Below are 20,779 nucleotides of genomic sequence, written 5' to 3' on the forward strand. Positions count from 1 at the left end.
GAAGCAAATCGAGAAAGCAGAGCGCAAACTTTCATTATCCCTGCAGGTGATTTATCCACACCACCTCCTCAAGACTCCAATAGAGATGCTAACGCAGATTCTATGGGGACAGATGTTGATAGGAGGACCACAGTGCCACTCTTGCCTATTGTGGTAATCAGGCACAGGGATGATGTCCTCTCAAAAGATAAGCGAAACATGTGTAACTCCAACCACATTCTAGAGGAGAATTGTACTCCACAAGTAATAGGGGGGAATAGGAAGAGAATCGAGGCGGTCGGGCTAGGATGTAAACCAAAGGACTATTTACCTGTGACAAAAAAAAAACCAGTCAAGACCCAGCAACAGGGAGTAGGACCAGAAGGGACCCGGGTAAAAGGCCCAACACAGTTGGGATGGACATTCCTTTAATTAAAATCAGTAAGTTAATAACTGAGGCATTGCCCCTATTGTGGATCGTCTAGATTGTATTGACAATCAGCTTGCCCTTGTGCTTTGAGAATTAAATAAGTCACTTGCACAGGCCCCACAGAAGTTTGAGGCTATTAAGCAGAGTAGCACAGCAGCCTTACCAAATGACAGGAATGCCCTATGATAAATACAATGTCCTTACACCCCCTGGAGGAAGCCTCCTGTGTGGCCCACCTATAGATCGCCCTGTGAACACTAGCGAGGGATCTCCCTGGGTAACAGTACCCCCAAGGCAAAATCGCACGGTTAGGCGAGGAGACCAAACTTTTTGCTATCATGATCTGCCAATTGGGCCCAGTCAGCAACATCCACTTCACAACCCAAATTTAGAGTGCCCACAAAATACATCTCCAAATAGGGAGGGTGAAAAAGCTACACTGAACTTACCACCAGATTGCACCCCTATACCTTGGTACCCACTGGAGTCCCCTATCTCCCACCAGGCTGCCAAGAAAACTGCCAAAGCCTCATTAATAAATCAGCTCAATGGTGTTGCAGTAAAATATCGCCCCAGGTAAATCTGATAGATAATATCATCATGGCCAGGTGAATGAGCTGGGTGGGCCGCACAACAAAATCAGCTAAGGGAGATTGTGTGGTTCTTAATTTTGGGGACCCAGGGTATGTGCATTTCCTTTTGAAGCGCCTTAATGACGCAGCAGCGGAGAATGACCCCATAAGGGTTCACCCGTTGGGCTTTTTCTACCCACCCAACAGGGGCAACATCCAGAGCCAAAGGCCCCTACCCTAGGCCTAAGCACTTATGCTTTTCCACAGAAATTGTCGTTCACCCACCCCAATCGCTGTGAAACTCTATCAGGCCTTGCTGATTTCGATTGACTGCTAGCTTATCCTTAAGACATAGCTGAGGAGCGGGGCGCAGAACAGGCAGGTAACAATCTGGGTAGGGGATTTTTACTGTACAATTTGTAAGCACAGCTCATAACGTGTGTGTGGGCTGGAAGACACAGAGGGTCAGCCCCATTTTATTCACTCATCCCAGAGAGAAGCCCTAAATTATGTTCTAATAGGGAATGATTTAGGCCTTATAAATTGTTGGGCCAAGAATCTTTCACTGCAGCGTCCCACTTATGTTGGCTGTAGCAGGGCTAGTTCCATCGATTTAATGCAAATATATAAACATTTCTTTAAGCTCATTCTTGACTTTGTGGTAGAACCTTACTGTCAGAGTGATCATAACCCCCGACTCCCTTAAGTTAAAGACCCAGGTGGGGGGAGCACGATGATCGCCCGATCATTTACTACCAGAACAAGGGAGTCAGACATAATTTGGGTAAGATAGATCCCCTCAAATTTGAGGGAGATATTATCAAAGGCTACTCCCACTTAATTATGAGATGTTTGAAGTCAGACTCTCCTCCAGAGGATGTTGTTCGGGAGTTTGGGTCACTATGCGCTGAAGTAGCCATGAGGCTGACGAGGAGTCCTAAGCATGGGGAACCCCAGGAGGCCCAGTGGTTTAATTCCTTTTGTTCTGGGGCCCATAAAGATTTAAAAAGGGCGCTTCATGTTATTCCCCGTAACAGAGATCTAGTTAAAGCAGCAAGGCAAAGATATAAAACAATAATTGAGGGTAGAAAAACAGAACTGAGAAATCTAGCATGGGAAGACCTAGAGAGAGGAGGAGCCCTAAGAGACACAAAACAATTTGGGGAAATTTTAATTCACCCATTATTTACTGAAGAAGCTAGGTAGATGGATTCATTGATCCTGGGAGACGTTTGAGAGGCCAACTTTTTTGGCATCTTTAACCCCCAAAATAAAACGGTTGAGGAATACATAAGGGATTTTCCCGTAGATGTATTTGCAGCTACATAACTTAGTTTATCTATTACAGTAACTGAGGTTGAGGAGCCATTAGCCTAGGGGTCCCGTCTGAAAGCATAAAGTCCTGATGGGGTCGTCCCTTGACCTTTTTAAAAATAATCCAAACTGTAGGCACCCCTGTTGACTAATGCATTTAAGGCAGTCATTACTGGCCCAATGCCCGCATCCTTGGAAGGAGGCAATAGTGGTCCCAATTTTTAAAAAGGGTAATAGAAGTGACCCAGCTTGTTACAGGTCAATTTCTTATTGATACCACAGCTAAGGTATTGGGTAGAGTTCTCCTCACCCATTTGGAGACCTGGGCAACCACCACAGGAGTGATATCCAATAAGCAATATGGTTTCAGGAGGGGGCTTGGCACAACCGAGCAATGCCTTAATTTGTCCTTAATTATCAACAAATACATGAAGGCCAGGAAAGGCTCGAAGCACCTGGTCTTCATGAATTTGTCTAGTGCCTTTGACACTGTTAACCGGGAGAAACTATGAGATATGCTGGAAAGTTTGAGTGTGGAACAAGCATTGGTGTCGCTCATCCGTATGCTACATTTTAATACTTCAGTCTCCACAAGATACGGCACTCAAGGGGAAACAACTGAGCAAATAGCTTCAACAGAGGGTGTTCGTCAAGGGTGCATCTTAGCCCCTTTTCTGTTTTTAATATACACAAACGATCTGGAGGCTTCCCCATTAGGTAGGAAACTTGATTTTCCCAAAATTGACAGCAAATCTGTCGCCTTGCTATCTTACGCTGATGACACTATGCTAATGACCACAACAACGAATGGCCTTCAGAATTCCCAGGCTACTTTTATTGATTTTATTTTGTCACTTGACCCTAAAGTAAATTTTACTAAATCGTATGCGGTCCAAAGAGTACAAAAACTAAGATTATCGTAGCACAGGACAAGAGAATAGAAAAGGCTGAGAATTTTATGTACCTGGGGAACTTATTTAACAATAAGCTAAGTTGGGACCCACTTGTGACAGCAAGAGCCCAACATACAACTAGGGCTGTGGATGGGCTATTTTGCGTTGCATGCAACTTAGGTCATAAATCTGTTAGGGAAATAAACACCCTTTACAAATCTAAATGCCTTTTGATTGCAACATAGTGCGCAGGGGTGTGGGGGCATCACAATACCTGCCAGCTACAAATAGTGGAAAATAAATTCACTAAAAGGCTTATTATGACACCTAATAGTGCCCCTAACCGTCTATGTCATGATGAACTGGGATTAGAGAATATAGAGGATCCCATATCTTGTGCCTCTCTACTCCTATGGGCAAAAATTTGACTATCTGAAGAACTAACATTCTCATGAGAAATAATGAAAGATTGTCAAAACTTGGCCAACTCTATAAAAAAATCCATGGCTTCGTTTCGTGAAAGATAAAGATTATGAAATAGGATTGGGGCATTTCTATGATAGTCCTGAAAGCATCCCACTGAACGCCAAAGTCATGATCAATGAGGCATTACATTCAAGGGGAAACATGTGTTATCCTCACCAAGGTGAGATCGGTCCCATACACTTGTCCCCTGCCCCACTGCAATATTTTTTAACAGTCACCACTAATCTGCAAGATTAGATTTTATTTAACTACATTTCGGTTAGGTACTATGCTTTTTTTGCTGGAGTTTCCACACCAGAGTGGTTCCGTGAATGATCTCTCACCTTGTCCATGTGATATCTTACAAGCCAAAGCACTTAATCTTATTATCCTCTTTATATAAAATGGCAAGGAGTACATTTTTAATCCCACTGTTAAAGAAAATTCGCCCTTGTACATATGTTGATGGATTTAAATTCTTGCACTCACTGGCTACCCCTTATGTTTGTATTGCAGTAGCCAATTATATAAAAGTATATTTGGCTATTAGGAAACGTTATGGTAAGAATTCTCTGAGTTGTCTCACCGTAACTACCGTATTTAAAGAGCCGCGTGTCCCTGGTATTTTATGAATTGACTTTAACATATTGTTCAGAACTGTTTATATGCTGTGATAATGTTTTTATAAATCCTAATGCTGTTATGAATTGATACTGGGTTGTTTTTATTGAATTTTAAGTAATATCCACTTTTGAAGGTCATGGATTTTAATCAACTTGAAACTTTTGGAGGTCTATTCAGCTGCTATAAAGGCCACTAGAAAAGCACCTTAACTTAGGAATTGACATGGCTCATATTTTCGCTTCGTGATGTTTTTAAGTGTCTGTTTAATTATTGTATGTTGGGAGTGGCCTACCAACATGGCCGATCGGACGTGACTCCGATTGGCTCCTTCCCAGGCCCTGCTGCACCTAGGACATAAGGCACCTTTCTAGGCACTACGAGTGCAGCCCGGCGCAGTAGAGGATGTGGTGACGACCGGGAGCGGTTTTGCAGACTCGGGTATTCCGGCGCAGAGGTAGTGGCGCTCCGCTGAACAGAGGGAGGTGCTGTGGTAATGTGGAGAAAATGGCTGCCACCCGAGTGCTGGGCTCTGAGCTATTAAGTAGCTGAGTCCTCACGCCCCCTTCCTCTGGGCTGTCTCTGGGCCTTCGGAGATTCTGCCCACTGGGAAGCTCACCTTAACGGAGCGGCTCCCTTTCCGCCACCCGAGGGGTTACGGACAATGGCACGGAGCTGTCCATGCACGGACTCGGCGGATTGCAAAATGGGGGACTGCGGACACAGAGCAGTTGCGACCCACCAGGGAGTGAGGCCGTGAGTCTGGCGGCCTTCCCCCTATACTGAGAGGTGCCCATACTACCTTGAGGACGTTTCACTGAAGAACAACTGGTAAGGGACGGGAATCTGCTTCGGGTCCCTCTCCGACTGCTGCAGTGATAGCTTGGCGGGCGCATGAGCCTCTGGTGACTTTTATTTTGCTGCAACCTATGGAAGCACCGGGGCCGAGATTTCCTGTGAAATACTGTACTTAGATCAAAGCCTGACCCTAACATGGCCGCCAAGGGGGTCCCTTTTATGAATACACACCCATCACGAGACGCTGGTGCGGAGGGATTTGGCACTGCCACAGGGGAGCACTAGAGACCTTAGTTGTCCGGCAGCACTTCAACAACACCACCTTGTTTTCTGGCTTTCCACGCTGCTCTACGTGCGACGCCCGTCTGGGAGCCCGGAATGGTCTAGTCTGCCCAGGTGCTTGGAGGTGAAAGTGATGGTGGCCTCTGGAGCGACAGAGCAATGCAGCTGGGCCCCCACATGCTGATGCCCGATACACACCAGTTCTACATGAGTGAGGAGGCGGCCGGGTGCTGACCAGGTACTGACTACCCATATGCCACCCAAAAAGACCCCCAACAACAAGGTCTCCAATTATTTTGCGTCTGCTGGAACAGGAGCGATAGAAGTAGAGACGACGCCACGACCAGCAGAAGAGAGAGAAACTGGTTTCTATACAGGCGGATGTCGACTCAGTGGGTACGCGTACCCTTGATCTTGAAACATCAGGAGGTGACTGACAAGATTAAGTCCCTGGAAGACAGAACCGCTGAACTACGTGGACAGCTGCAGGAAACACTACTCAAGTGCGAAGACCTTTAAAATCGGTCCCGCCACGACAACATACGAATCCGAGGTCTGATGGAGGATTGTGAGGGTCCAGACCCGGAGGCGTTCATGGTGGGCCTCTTCTCCTCAACTCTAGGGGAGGACGGCCCCCAAGTTTGCTTGGGGAGATTGTACAGAGTCGGACCGCGACTACCAGGAGAGAACCGCCGCCCACGGGACGTCCTGGCAAAGTTCAGCTCCTTTAAGATCAAAGAAATGGTCCTTCAGAAGGCAAAGGTTTCCGACACGATCACCTTCCAAAATGCCTCATGCACGCTCTACCAAGACGTAGCTCAAGCCACACTTCTACGACGCCAGCAGTTTCACCCAATCACCGAACATCTGCGGGAGAAGAAAGTCAGATACCGATGGACGTACCCCTTTGGTATCGCTTTCCAATGGCACAACAAGCAGCATCACTTTGTGAAATTATCGGAGGCCGCAGATCTGCTAGGTCTAGAGCTCCCTACGGCCTCTCGGACATGGATGCGAGAAAACACCCTGAATGGCACAATGGAGGACAATGGCGAAGAGTGAACAGGAGAAATACGAAATCGCCGGACTGATCCTTTTGATCACTGGACCCGAGAGAATGTTCACTTCGTCCCAGTAGGAGTGCAATCGACCGAGGGTCCCTCTGACCGGAATCTTCAGGAAAACTGACGGGGCTCTGCCCCCTTCCTCTTCTCCTCCCTAGGGGGCACCATGCCGCAGATATGGAGAGATGGATGGAGCGGAGGTCTTGCAAATTCCGTCCTTAGGATGGGCCCAGGAGCCTAGGCGCTACATGATGCCTTGAACTCAGCGCTTGGCTGGGGCGTCTTGTGAGAACAATATACCTGCTGTGTGAGGACATGGGGACTACTCTATCTCCACTGTGGTAAGGGAGTTCCGGATGGAGGGCAGTGGTTGCAAATGACTTGCATTCTCCTGGACATCTGGGTTGCAAATGGGGTCCCTCTAACAACTTGCCTATTCTGAGGGTCTCAATCTAAATGTTAATTGTTATCTAGATGTAAATCTCATGCAGCATATGCCTTGATTTCTGATACAATAAGGTCTGGGGGAACGGAAATGGTGACGTTCCTCGATTGTATTTTGGTACAGGGATCCGCCTCCAGGAGGGGGATCCTACACTCTCATTTTAAGTCTTTGTTCTGGTTCAGTTATTCAGTTCGATGTCATGGTGCCCTTTTTTCTATTAATTTTGGGCGGGGAAAATTGGGGGTGGTTCAACAGTAGTTTTTAGGCAGAGTCCCTCGCTGGGAGGGTGACACTCCTTTCTAAAAGACCATGGCGGTTAGAACCATCACTTGGATCGCTCAGTGCTTGAATTCCCTTAACAAGCGCCAGCGCTTTGGAAATACCTGCTAGATCACAATGTTATTGTGGCTGTAGTTCAAGAGACGCACCTCAAGAAGTCCGAAGACCACCGGCTACGCCATAAAGCTTATCCCCTTATATTTAGGTCTTCACATTCCTCGAAACAAAATGGGGTGGCGCTGTTGTTCCATTCAGGGGTCCCCTTCCAAGAGCAGGACACCAAAACGTACAAAAGCGATAGGTTCCTTATGGTCCGGGGGGACCTTAGAGGCCGCAAATGCACGTTTGCAGAACTTTACACACCTAACACAGGCCAACAGGACTTCATTCTCTCCTTCCTTATGACTCTGGAAGATTTTGCTCAGGGGGACATTCTGCTCTTGGGAGATTTCAATCTAGTCTGGGATCAAGACATGGACACGACACATTCGCATAGAGCAGCGGGAGGGACAGTAGGTGAGGCGCTCAGGTCACAACTTCAGCTCTTGTGGTTGGTGGATATATGGAGAGATGCTAATCCCATGCTACGTGACTACTCGTTCTTCTCTCACTCCCACAGAACTTACTCCCGTATTGATCACATTTTCATATGCCAATCCCTGCTCCCTTCGGTGCTACAAACTCAGTTTCACCCGATTTGCCTATCGGATCATGTCCTCCTCGAGATGTCGATCACTTGGCCGAACCCACGCCCAAAACATGCAAGATGGTATTTCCCCAATTTCCTCTGCAGGGATAGACTTCTAAGCGACGACCTCAGGAAGACCATTAAGGAATTCCTTGAGCAAAATTACCCTGAGGCTACTTCCTATGCAACTACCTGGGACGCCCTCAAAGCAGTCGTCCAGGGTAAGTGCATTGAGTTGGCTACTACATTAAGATCTCAGCAACGCGAGGAACGTCTCCGGTTAGATCAAGACTCAGTGTCTGCAGAGCAAGCCCATAAGGCCAGCCCCTCTGCTCAGACATTGCATAAAGTCACGGCCCTAAAGGGAAAACTACAGGCTATCTATACTAATAGGGTGGAAAAAACCATCTTACGTCTGCAAACTAGGGGATTTGAGGGCGGGAACAAAGTGGGGTCCTTATTGGCACATCAATTGCGAGCTAAACAGGAAAGAGAGTATATCAAACTTATTGTGGACGAGGAGGGCATTTCCCACAAGACTGAGGAGGGTAAAGCGCAGGCCTTTGAGAAATTCTACAGAACTCTTTACACTTCAGAACTCCCGAGGGTCTATGATTAATCGGGTTATCTGATTCCATAGACCTCCCTCAAGTAGGGGCTAAATCTAATGAAGATTTGGCAAAACCCATATCCACTGAGGAAGTACAGAAGGCGATTGACTCCCTTAAACTCCAGAAAGCTTCTAGGTCGGATGGCTTCTCTGTCACTTCTATTGTACCTTTGCGCCGGAGCTCGTACCCTTTTTAACTATTCTATTTAACATCATAGCCTCTACGCAACGAGTCACTCCCTCCATGGGCAAAGCGATAGTGGCAGTGATTCCTAAGCCTGTTAAGGATCCCACAGCTTGCTCTTCTTACCGCCCAATTGCTCTCCTGAACCTAGATGCTAAAATCTACTCTAAAGTCCTGGCCACTCATCTCGAAGCAATTCTTCCCGGTCTTATAGATCCGGACCAATCCGGATTTATTAAGGGACGACAGACCCATGATAACCTGCGACGCATCATCCATATCACTGAAAAGGCCCGCAAGAAAAACATTCCAGCTGCGCTTCTCTGGCTAGATGCGGAGAAAGCATTTGATCGCGTGGATTGGACTTTTTCGTTTAGAGTGCTCCAGCGCTTTGGCTTCAACAAGACCTTCATAGGGATGATTCGCGCCAATTATCACTCTCCCAGCTCTCGGGTCCTTGTTAATGGAGTTGCTTCTTCCCCCTTTGGCTTGCTCGCGGGACGAGACAGGGCTGCCCCTTATCCCCCCTCTTTTTCGCCTTGAGCATAGAACCCCTTGCTCATAGGATCAGAGGAAACCCAGATATTCGGGGATACGTTTTGGTACAGATGACCATAAGATTTCGCTATTTTCCGATGACGTGCTTCTCCCAGTCTCCGATCCTCTTGTCTCTCTACCGGCCATCCACGGCGAGCTAATGACATTTGAGAGGGTGGCGAGGTTTAAGATTAATTTGGCCAAATCCTTCTTACTGAATCTAACAATATTAAAAGAAGAGTGGCAAAGGGTAGAAGGGGCGTCACCTTTTCTATGCACTACTAAAGAGATCACCTATCTAGGCGTTAAGCTCACCCCTCGTATACAGGATCTCTATAAGGCTAACTTCCCCCACTTCTTCTGCAACTGAAGACTGATCTGGGCACATGGAGTGTGGCATACATCACCTGGTTGGGCAGGATTAATGCCATCAAGATGAATGTTCTCCCACGACTGCTATACCTCTTTCAGGGGCTACCTATTCCAGTGGAGGGAGGTCTGTATAGGGAGCTACGACACATGATTATCAAATTTATTTGGCAGGGAAAGAGGGCACAACTTCCCTATAACCTGCTCATAAGACCACGCAGGGAGGGCGGATTAGCGTTACCGGACTTCCAGTCCTATTGCAGAGTGGCGCAATTGCCGGTAATCACAGAATGGTCGATGCAGGCTTCAGAGAAGCATTGGCTTCATATAGACAGACAGATAACAGGGCGCACCATCTGGGATCTTCTATGGAAGCCAAAGCAGGACAGACCACTCAACGCTTACATTAGCATCCCTACATCCACCACCCTAAAGGTTTGGGATATACTTGATAAGAGACTGCACCTAACGACCTTCCCCTCTCCCTACACGCCCATACATTTTAACGCTGCAGTCCCCCTGCGCTACAAGAAGGTTCCTTTGAGGCCTGGAGGGTGGGAGGCTGTCACAGGATATCTCACCTGCTTGACAGAGGAGAGTGACTGCTAAGGAAGAATACCACTACTTACAGCTGAAACACTGGATGCAGCAGCCCCTGGTGCGGCTGGCCACCACCAGGGAGTTGCTCCCTATCGAGAAGTTTGCTCAGTCTGGGTCCAATTCCAAGGGTTATAAGTCTTTCTTATATGCTCTTATACAAGCATCGAGCCCCAGATCGACCCCGCGTTTTAGACACTTTTGGGACGCGCTCTTGGCTATTCCCTTAGAGGATAAACACTGGGAACATTTAGGTAGGGATATAGCGAAATTCAACCGCTCAATGTACCTCAGGGAAGCACACTATAAAATCATGTATGATTCGTACCTATACCCTAAGAAACTTCACAAGATTTTTTCCCACTCGTCGGACAGATGTTGGAGGGGTTGTGGTTTGTTAGGTGACTTCCGACATATATGGTGGGACTGCCGCTCTATACAGCCTTTCTGGAAGGAAATTCTATCCCAGATTAAGCTTATCCTAGTGTATCCTATTCTCAGCTCTATGGAACATGTGTTGTTGGGGGTTAGAGACCCAAATTTGAAACGCCAAACACAGAGTGACAAATCTGTTCTGTGGGTTTGTTTGGGGGCAACCAAGATGGCAGTTGACGCTGCGTGGAAAAAACAAGAGGCCCCATCTTTAACCCAATGGCACGCGAGATTAAGGAGGACTTTGGCGTTGGAGCGCATGGCTGACATGGTGGATGACACTAGGAAAAGCTTCAACTATATTTGGTCTCCGCTAGTGAGCTACTTATCGGAAGGGCTCCCTTTGGTAGCCTGTGCTCCACGGCTAAGGGCCCTCAACCTATTCCACATCTAATAACACTACAGCTACCGGGGCACAAACACCTGAGCAGGGGCCCCAGTAACCCAATCCTCATGCTCACCTTATCTTAATTTGCACCACATCATAGTTACGTTCGTTTTTTTAGGTATGTTTAGGTTTCCTTTCTATGTTACTCTCTTGGGAGGGTAGACTGATGCTCAGAAACATTGAGTGGGAAGCAACATGTTCTGATGACATTGCTTTTTCTTACAAAGTTTATTCGCCCCGGATCTTGTGGAAAAGCTGTAACCTTCATGTGAGAACTGTAACTCCGGGCTGAATTTTCTTATGAATGTTGTTGCCTATGTAATGCTTATTATCTCACTCTCAGAGAATAATTTCAATAAACAGATTATGAAATAATTATTGTATGTTGGCATTTGAAGCCATCATGTTTGACCCAGCAAATGCATTTAAGTAAAGTATTTGACGTTATTGTATGCTCATTTGTCCTAGGCTGGAAATCAATGCTGCACTGAATGCCTTTTTTGTACTCTTTTATGGCTGTGTAAGCCGAATAAAGATTTATTGATGATGACCAATATATAAAGACAAACCACAGAAATTAGAGTGCACATGTGACACACTCATATGATTATGACATATAGGGATAATCCCATATTTGCTAATTACATTTCATGTACTATATGCATGGTACAAAATAGGCAGACTGTTCATTCACTTATTTTTTTTCTCTCTCTCTATCCCCTCCTTTCCATTTAAATATAATAAAGTATTGCACAGTCTATACACAATAAGATTTTACGCATGGGTTCCCACAAAGAGTGAAGCAAACAAGCTGCCCAACTAGGGTGTTATACTCACAATTTGGGGTGATATTATGCACAACTGTTATTATGAAAGTGGCTATGAACCGCTCTGTTTTAATTTGTATTACAATCAAGTTAGCAACTGTAGCTATTTCTTTCATTCTTTTATGGGGGACAACCCCCATACGACAAACAAGTGTTGGCTAAAGTTCTGAGAAGAGGTCAAGGCACCTGAAAATAACTACACATTTTTTATGATACATTGCGTGTGCCTTATATTGTGAAACATTTGCCTCAATACAAGCCCAGTATTTCAAAATATAATCATGATTCTGAAGCCAGGGGAACCTTCACTGGTTCAGAGTAAAGAATAGACTTTGGGGAATATTCACAACAGAATGGTGGAGCGCGGTGTTACGCCACAATTGGTAATGCCGGGCCCCGACATTCAGAAATCTCAGGGATGCAAAGTATTTACAATAATATGGCGCACCCCTGCATTTCCCCTAGCGCTGGCACTACATTTAGCTGCCTAGCGCCATTGCTAGGCACCCTTGCATCATTGTGCAAGAGTACCTGCATTGCAAAGAATGATTCTTCATGTGCAGGAAGGTGTCCCTTTCTTCACATAAACAATCACTAATGGTGATTTGTAACTTCTACGTGTGCTGCAAAATGCAGCACATGTAGAAGTGGCAACTCGTCATTATTTAATGATTGTTTATGTGCAGGAAGAGACACCTTCCTGAACATGAACAATCACTAATGATGATTTGCTCTTTCTATGAGTGCTGCAACCCAGGCACCCTCGCAACATGGCACAAGGGTGCCAGCGCTGGTGCTAGGCAGCTTAGTTTGTGCCAGCAGTAGGGGAAATGCAAGGGTGTACCTTATTATTGTAAATATGATGCATCCCTGCATTTAAAAAATGTCGCTGCGCAGCATTTCAAATTTTGGAGTAACACTGCGCTCCAACATTTTGTAAATATCCCCGGTAGAAACAGCAAAAAGGAGGAGAAATTAATAATTTCTCCTCGTTGCGGCAGTGTAAGAACAGGTTTTCCTTGGTATTATTTTTGGTGCTGTCCCACATTTACACCAGCCTTGTAAATTAGGGGCAGCGTCAAAAAGCAATGTGTGCTGCGGCAGAACGCCCACTGCAATATCCATTGTTCGCCCCTTTCACACTAAGTGCTGCGCGAATAGGGGCATTATTTACAAGGCACCGTTAAGCCACATTAATGGGCTTAATGCTGCCTTGGTTATCGCCACCAGAACATTAAAAAAAGTGACGTTCTGGTGTGGATAGCCCCTTGTAAATATGTCCCTTTGTCTCTACAAAACTGCTCCATGCTAACTTAAAAGCAAAATCAGGTACGATCAAAGTGAATATTCTCATAGATATTTAACAAAAGATCTTCTTCACTCCCCTCCTTATACTTTGCAAATTATGAGTGGGAGTGTTTAAGTAAAGGGGCTAACCTCTGATATTTTTTTCATGAGTCTCAAGGCTCGAGGCCTCTATGCTTCCATTGACATTTCTTCTCAAGACTGCCCTTTTCTCTAAATTCTGTCCTTCCTAATCTCCTATAATGCTTAAAGATTCACCCTGTATATTGGGCTACACCAGTGTCATCATTATTTGAGCCCTGTTCAGATGGAGGGATTTCATTTGTCTTTATCTAAAAGAAAGGCTCCAGATCAAGTATTAAGTACGGTCGTTTCTTCTCTTTAAATAAAATAAGTCTATCCCCTAGGATCATATATCCATGGGAGGGACATAGCCAACGTGCAACTAGGTAGAGAGAGAATGAGCTTTGGCCAAATCAGAAACCAAGATGCAGAGACACACATGCTACAATATAACATTCCCTGTTTCAACAGGTTCAGTCCCTTGGACTGTATAGACTGACTGAAGCCTAGTCTCCCTCAAGGGCCTGTTGTGACACCATTAATGGAGTTTACCCCGAGTCTGGTCATTCCCCCATATCCCTTGGCACCACAGGGTTATGTTAATAGGGAACTCTCGGATGGTGGTTATGTCCTAAGCTCGGGGGGAAAATCTTTAAGACCCCCCTCCCCAACTTTGGATTATCAAAGATTAGGGGAACATAAGCCTAATATGGGAAAGGTTGATGGCCAGGGCATCTCTCCCACCTTGACCTCGACCGACTACGAGGACGGTCAATCTGCAATAGGGCCAAAAAATCGATCTATGGTGAGCTCAACGGATTCAATCTCTCCTAAGCCAGCTGTGTTGTGCTCCCCTACCCATGTTATCAACAACCTTCCCTCTCTTTCTCCCACAGACTCTCCCAGACCAAGAGTTATTACTAGAGATAGTTTAGTTATCCCTTTGGGTATCACCTCAACCTCATGTACGACCCTTTACGGTAACCCTATTACTAACCAGGTTGCCGGGTTGAATATTCTATCCTGGAATGTGGCAGGTTTGACACGCCTGCTTGAACTCCCCGATTGGGGGGAATTCATTGATGGATATGATATCTGCCTATTACAGGAGACTTGGGCACTGAGGCCCTGCCATCGTGTAGGGTTCGCTACCTTCTGGGAACCCGCAGCAAAGTCAAAAAAGGGTAGACCGTCGGGAGGGATGCTCATTTGGGTCCGAACACACCTGGGATATGACTTTAAAAAAATACGTACTGACTCTCCAGATATTATGTGCCTAGACATGTCCTCTCAGGGTAGGTGCAAGCTGAACCTGATAAATATATACTCCCGCCCAGTGAGCTACGGTCAATTGTCCCCCACTCTGGTCAGCCTAGAGGCCTTTTTGAGTACGATTACTAACCCTGAGCATCTTATAATTGGTGGAGATTTCAATTGCCACCATGAACCATTGAATGGCCTAACCATGCCAGTATCACAGGAGGAGGATCAAGTATGGGATATACCACCACCCAATACTTATCCCACAAAGGCCTGGATGCCACTGGTCCTTCAACTCACACAAATTACTCTCGCCTTTTCAGTACGAGCATGTAATGGTAGGTTCCCCCTAGATAGCCCAGGCAACCCAACTTTTGAAAGAAATGGGCAATCCTCCATTATTGATTACATTATGGTAAGTATGGGACTATGGTCAAAGACTTCAAATTTTGAAGTCATTAAACGTTACGAAAGTGACCACAATCCCATAGTTGTAACCATGGAGGGTTTTACCACTTCTCTTACTATTGCCAATAACTCACCTATCGCTCCACCGCTGACCACTACTGATGGGGCACGGAGAATCAGATGGGAGAAGATTGTCCAATCTGAAAGTGATCTCAGTGCAATGTATTCTGAGATCTATCCTCTCCTAGAGAAAACTATGGGAGAATCTAATATACCTGAGGGCAATGCAAATACTGAACTAATTGGATCCACCCATACTGAACTTTGTGCCATCCTTGGGACCCACTTTAGTCGAGTTATTAGGACTAAGATAGCGCCAACTAGGGGGAAGTTCCCTTGGTTCAATAAATCCTGTAGGGAAGCAAAGTTATTGCTCTTGACAACTCTCAAGAATGGCAATACGCTAGAAATTAAGGAAGCCAGGGCCTCCTTTAAGAAAATCCTCCACGATGCGAAGAAAGACTGGGAAATTACTAGATGGGAGGAGATTTCTTTTGCATTAAAGAATAGGGACCTTAAATCCTTCTGGAATCTAGCTAAGACAGGATCATCAGCCCCCAACCAAGCACTCCAACCCAACCTTGGGGAAGAAATTTGGCGTAGCCATTTTAAAGATCTATACGCTTCTAACGTATCAGCAGCAAACAAACACCCCCCTTCCCCCTATGCCAGCCCACTTACTACTCTGGGGACGGCAGAGATGTGCACCTTCAGCGAGATTAGAGTGGCTCTTAGCAAAGTATTGCCTAATAAAGCCCCCGGCTTAGACAAGATCCCAGGAGACCTTTTTAAAAGCGAGCCTGATATTTGGGTCCCATATCTCTATGGCCTTTATAACGCTATCCTAGGTGGAATGCCATTACCTTCTACATGGGCCGGAGCCGAGATAATACCAATCTATAAAAAGGGCTCCCCACTCGATCTGGCTAATTATAGGCCTATTAGCCTCATCGATGTAGCTCAGAAGATTTTTGCTCGCATTCTTCTAGGGAGACTCCAGACCTGGATGGTGGATTCCAACATTTTAACTCCCCTACAGGTGGGCTTCATAGCCAAGATGTCAACTGTGGACCAATTGTTTAGGCTGCAATTGATCCACTGGAAAACCATCATCCTAGAAGGGGGCAGTCTTTATCTCACGTTTGTTGATTTAAAGTCTGCCTTCGATATGGTGGACCGAAGTCAGCTTTGGGAGCTACTAAAGGAGATGGGAGTACCCCTTTATCTTTGCGACCTATTAGAGCGACTCCACAAAGACACTTTTGCCAGGGTCAGGTTCGGATTAAAGGGTGAACTTACGCACCCATTTGGGGTAGAAAAGGGAGTCAGGCAGGGGTGTGTCTTAGCCCCAACCCTCTTTGCTTTATTTCTAAATGGGCTCGTTGAGGACATTCTGACCCTAAGAGACATAGACGCCCCCAAGCTGGCGGGTAGGAAAATTCCTGCATTAATGTTTGCAGATGACACCTTGCTTCTCTCCAGGACTCCTATGGGGATGGGAAGAGTCCTGGACGGCTTTGCAACCTTTTGCAGGAAAAGGAACTTAGTCATTAATGTAAGCAAAACTAAATATATGGTGTTCCATGCAGACACTACCAACCACCCTACCCCTAAATTGGACGGCCAGCCATTAGAACGGGTCACCACATTTGACTATCTGGGTTTGACCCTCAATAATAAAATGACCTGGGGACCCCAGATCTCTAAAGTAAATTTGAAACTTGTCCAAATAACTGGGGGCATCACTAAGATGCTCAAAAACAGCCATCTTAAATTGATCAGCCCACTTGTAGAGATTTACAAAACCCAGGCCCGGGGTGTTGCAGCTTATGGGGCAGAACTATGGGGCCACACTCCCTCCCCGATTTTACTTAAGTCAGAAAACAAATTTTTTAGAAATATACTTGCACTTCCAACGAGCACTCCTATGCAGCCACTAAGGATGGACTTAGGCATCCAACAGATCACGGATATGGTTGCCTCTAGACCAGTAATGTATTGGCGCCGCCTATGGAGTACCCCTGAATTGATAAACTTTCAGGAGGAACTGAAGTCCATTTTGTCGATCCCAATGGCAGGTGCCATCCCTTGGCTAGCCTATATAAAGAAATCACTAAGGGAGATAGGGAGAGAAGACCTCTGGTACTCCCCAGAGTATGCATGCCCTTCTCTTCCAAAGAGATCCTTGACAAAAATTCTGGAGGAAAGAAATTTGATCCTCCTTATTCAATCTGCTACCACAGCAAACTTGACCTCTGCATTTTTAGAGGCCAAAATTAGTTATAAATTTGAGTCTGTAATAGACCTGATCCATCCAGTCATGGCCAAAAAACTATATCTACAGTTCAGGCATGGCTCCCTCCCGCTCTTCTCGAGAACAAACAAGTGGCCGGGCTCAGTTCGGCAATCCTGCCCTGGTTGTGGTACTCTTGAAGAAACTAAGGCACATGTCATTTTTTTCTGCCCGGCATACATAACCCCGCGTAGAATATGGATAATTCAACTAGCTAAGAATATAGGGGCTAGACATTGTATGGAACTTCACAGGTTGTTAAAGTATGACACCTCTCCTCTATATGCTACTGTGATTGCCAAATTTCTTTTCTCAATGTGGCTAAGTAGAAGAAAACTGTTACCTCACTAAGGTTAACCTGATGTTATTATCTTTATCTTATCTTATTTTATTATCTGTTTTTATCTTATGTAATGATGAATGAGTTTTATCAGAATAATGTTGTATCTATAATATTATGTCTTTTTATGCACTTTTATGGCTAAAGCCGAAATAAAGTTTTCTGACTGACTGAAATAAAATAAGTCCACACTGGACCTTGATGGCCTATGCAATTATGGCTAACATTCCTGTTATTAGCTGACTCATAAATCTTCAGATCACGGCTGAGCAGGATTGTGACCTAACAAGGCACAGAAACTCTTCTGGCGGCAGTTTTGACTGCTTCAGGTTAGATAGACTTGGGTGTCAGAGTCACAGCTCTGACATGTAGGACTTGTTGATGTCCTCTAGGGTGTATGCAGGAACTGAACCTGTAAGGTCTGATTTGGATTGGAATTCGCCGTATTGTGTTTGTTACTCAAAGGCAATTTTGTGTCACCATATTATATTTTGCAGTCGAAAACAGGAAGCACCAATACATGTGGCTCTCATTCACAAAAACAATCAAAAATTACACTTGCAGAATGAATCGAGCCATTGAAATAAATTCACAATTGTTTTAGAATTCACACAACAAATCAGGTACAGTGTATCCAGTCTGTCTACTCTGTCTATAAAAATGGAGCATGAGTATCTATATTTCATAAAATCTGTGAGCGCGCCGGTCTATAGTTTGTCAGTTTCCCCCAGTTTGCGCCAGATATGGCTCCGCTGGCATGCTGAGCCCACATTTATGAAGTCCAGGCCTTCAGTATTCCCTCACTGCAATACTCACTCTCTGGAGCTGAGAGGCCCATCTTCCTTGCCTGGCGTATTGTCCCAGCTGGGTAACGAATCTGCTGGAAACAAACAGAGATGCGTCAAACACAGAGGACAGTAGACGCATCAATGGACTAGGACATCTTTCAATTTTAAGCTCTTCAATGCTCCTCCACCTCCCCATTCATCCTTTCTTATTCATTCACTCTCTGCGTTTTTGGGTCCCAGCTTAATTTAGCCTCTCCCTCCTCGCAGTGATGACAAAAAAAAGAACAAGGTATTTGCAGGATTTTCACTCTTACCGTCACACGCACCTATATGGTACCTAGCTACATCTCTTTCTTTTTTCCTCTTTAAATTATCGATAAATTCCTGCATAATTTTCTTGTTTTTATTTACCCTTTTTTGAGCAGCGAAAGTATTTTTGAATGCAACGTTTGGCCATCTCCTGCCTCACAGAAACCAAAAGCTGTTGTTCTACCTTCCACGGTCAGATCGGTATATACCTCAGGTGTGCCGGAAGACTGGATTTTTCCTTTCAATTGAACACAATCCTCTCCCAGAGTTTTGATGAAGTGTTGTTTAGTAGATACCATACACACTGCCCAGACTTTTAAAAATGTGCCAGTGTCTCATGGTTGGAAAACTAAGAGCAACGCAAGACCTTTGACCAGAAGGGATTCTCGCATCTCCTGGATCCTTGTCGGACCACCCCTGCTGGGACCCTCAAGACATGCTCTTCGATCTAGCCTTTTTTTACCCCATCCGATGACCGGGAAGTTATATCATTTTTTTATATAATGCCGCACTCTTCCAGATCAATGTTGTGAAAGGTGGCTTAAATGCCTCAAACTGTTGTCACCAGAGAAAGGCCCAACCCATTCAGCATAAAGGTTTGAAATGTTAACAATATTTAGTCACAGATTGGTAGAACTTCTTTACACTGTTGTATTCCAAATGTTACTTCTGCCTCATTTTAGAGGTATTTTAGTTGACTTTCTTGCACTTATACAGTTAACACGTCACTGCTCCAATATACAGTGTAGTTTTGCCACCATACAATGTAAATATGATTACATTATAGTAATAAATCAGCTATATCCAATATATCCAAGGTCTATTTTGCCATTTTGCCAATGTTTTGAAATATTGAAAAATATCTAAGGATAAGCTAGACCATTAGATTTGTTGTGGTGCACGAATCTCAAATTTCACATACTTTATACACAAATGATTCCAGAGATAACTTTTTGTAAATCAGAACAATTTCATGGAGCCAGGGCAGCGCAAGCTTTGGAGGACGTATATCACCTACAAGTTATCACCTCTTACCGCACCCGGTCAGACTGCAAGATGGGCTTTTAGATTGAAATTTCCAAAAGTGCTGTAGTTGTGTTGTTAAAATACTTGTAATGAAATAGCATAGAACTGGGGAACAAGAGGCTTTAGAGGGCTTTAGGCATCAGAAATTTGGAGTGACTGCAGGTGGGCCAGGAAACAAAAGACTAAGAAGTGATTGCAAACAGAAATGCGTTGTATATATTTGTTTTGTTACACGATTATTGACTAGAGGGGTCTCTGTGGAGAAGTGTGGCTCAATGATTGGAGCGGCAGACCCTGATGCAGAGGTCTAGCCCGGGACCAGAGTTCAATTCCCCGCCTCGGCGGGTCTTGGGCTCAAAAATTCCACGGACCTGTTAATTCTCGCCTCGGTGCCTATTCCAATCATGGAGTCCCACTCTGCAACTCTGGGCAATAGCTTGCTTAATCTCCACAACGGCCCCCACAACGCTAAGGATGCCTGGCCTCCACCTTGGGGGTGCCCAGGAGTGGACGCCTCACAGGGAAAGCCAGGATGGGTTCCACAGCGGTATTCGTACAAGCGCCTTGAGACCCTTACGGGTGAGTAGTGCGCTATACAAGTATCAAATTTACATTTGTGATGTACAATCTGGACCAGTATACATGCGAAAAGTAATAAAGTGTAATTTTTATTTGGCACACAATGTGACCTAATTCACCTTTGGGTACTCAGTCATCGGTGCCAGTGAGAATGGAATGGTTGAGGGGACTTAAGGCCGCCATGACAGTGCAGGCTCTTCACACCCATACTCTCCTCATCCTAAACACGTCTCCGAAACTCCTCGCACTACACGACCATGTGCCAATCTCCTGATAGTGTCTTTGCTCGTCCTCAATCTTATTGCAATGTGTCTCTGGTCACCCCAAGCTCCTTCAACTGTCGCTCATATTTCAAATTCGGCTCAATTGGTTAAAGTGCACTGCAGTGGATTCTACACCATTCTATCCATTAAACAATAGACGAAGGTCCCTGCCTTCCGGGCCATAAAGTAATGTTCGAGATTGATGATCAAAAGTAACAATCGTATTTCACTTCTTACTATTGTTGTTCTTGACAGTTGTTTTGTGGTTTTAATACTGTATTGTGCTACATATATTAGCCTGGACTTGTCTA

At 45.2% G+C, this 20,779-nt stretch overlaps 1 protein-coding gene across 2 annotated transcripts in view; it reads right to left on the reverse strand.

The window, feature by feature from the left end:
• LOC146789845 (syntaxin-binding protein 4-like) overlaps window positions 1-20,779 on the reverse strand; it is a 1,170,683-nt gene that overhangs the window by 37,445 nt on the left and 1,112,459 nt on the right. For both annotated transcript variants that reach the window (XM_085632209.1, XM_085632208.1), the window contains one exon: window positions 18,320-18,380. In XM_085632209.1, coding sequence (XP_085488335.1) covers window positions 18,320-18,380 — 61 coding nt within the window. The remainder of the gene's footprint in view (window positions 1-18,319; window positions 18,381-20,779) is intronic.

Source organism: Triturus cristatus, chromosome 10 (assembly GCF_964204655.1).
Source record: "Triturus cristatus chromosome 10, aTriCri1.1, whole genome shotgun sequence".
Taxonomy (NCBI): Eukaryota; Metazoa; Chordata; class Amphibia; order Caudata; family Salamandridae; genus Triturus; species Triturus cristatus.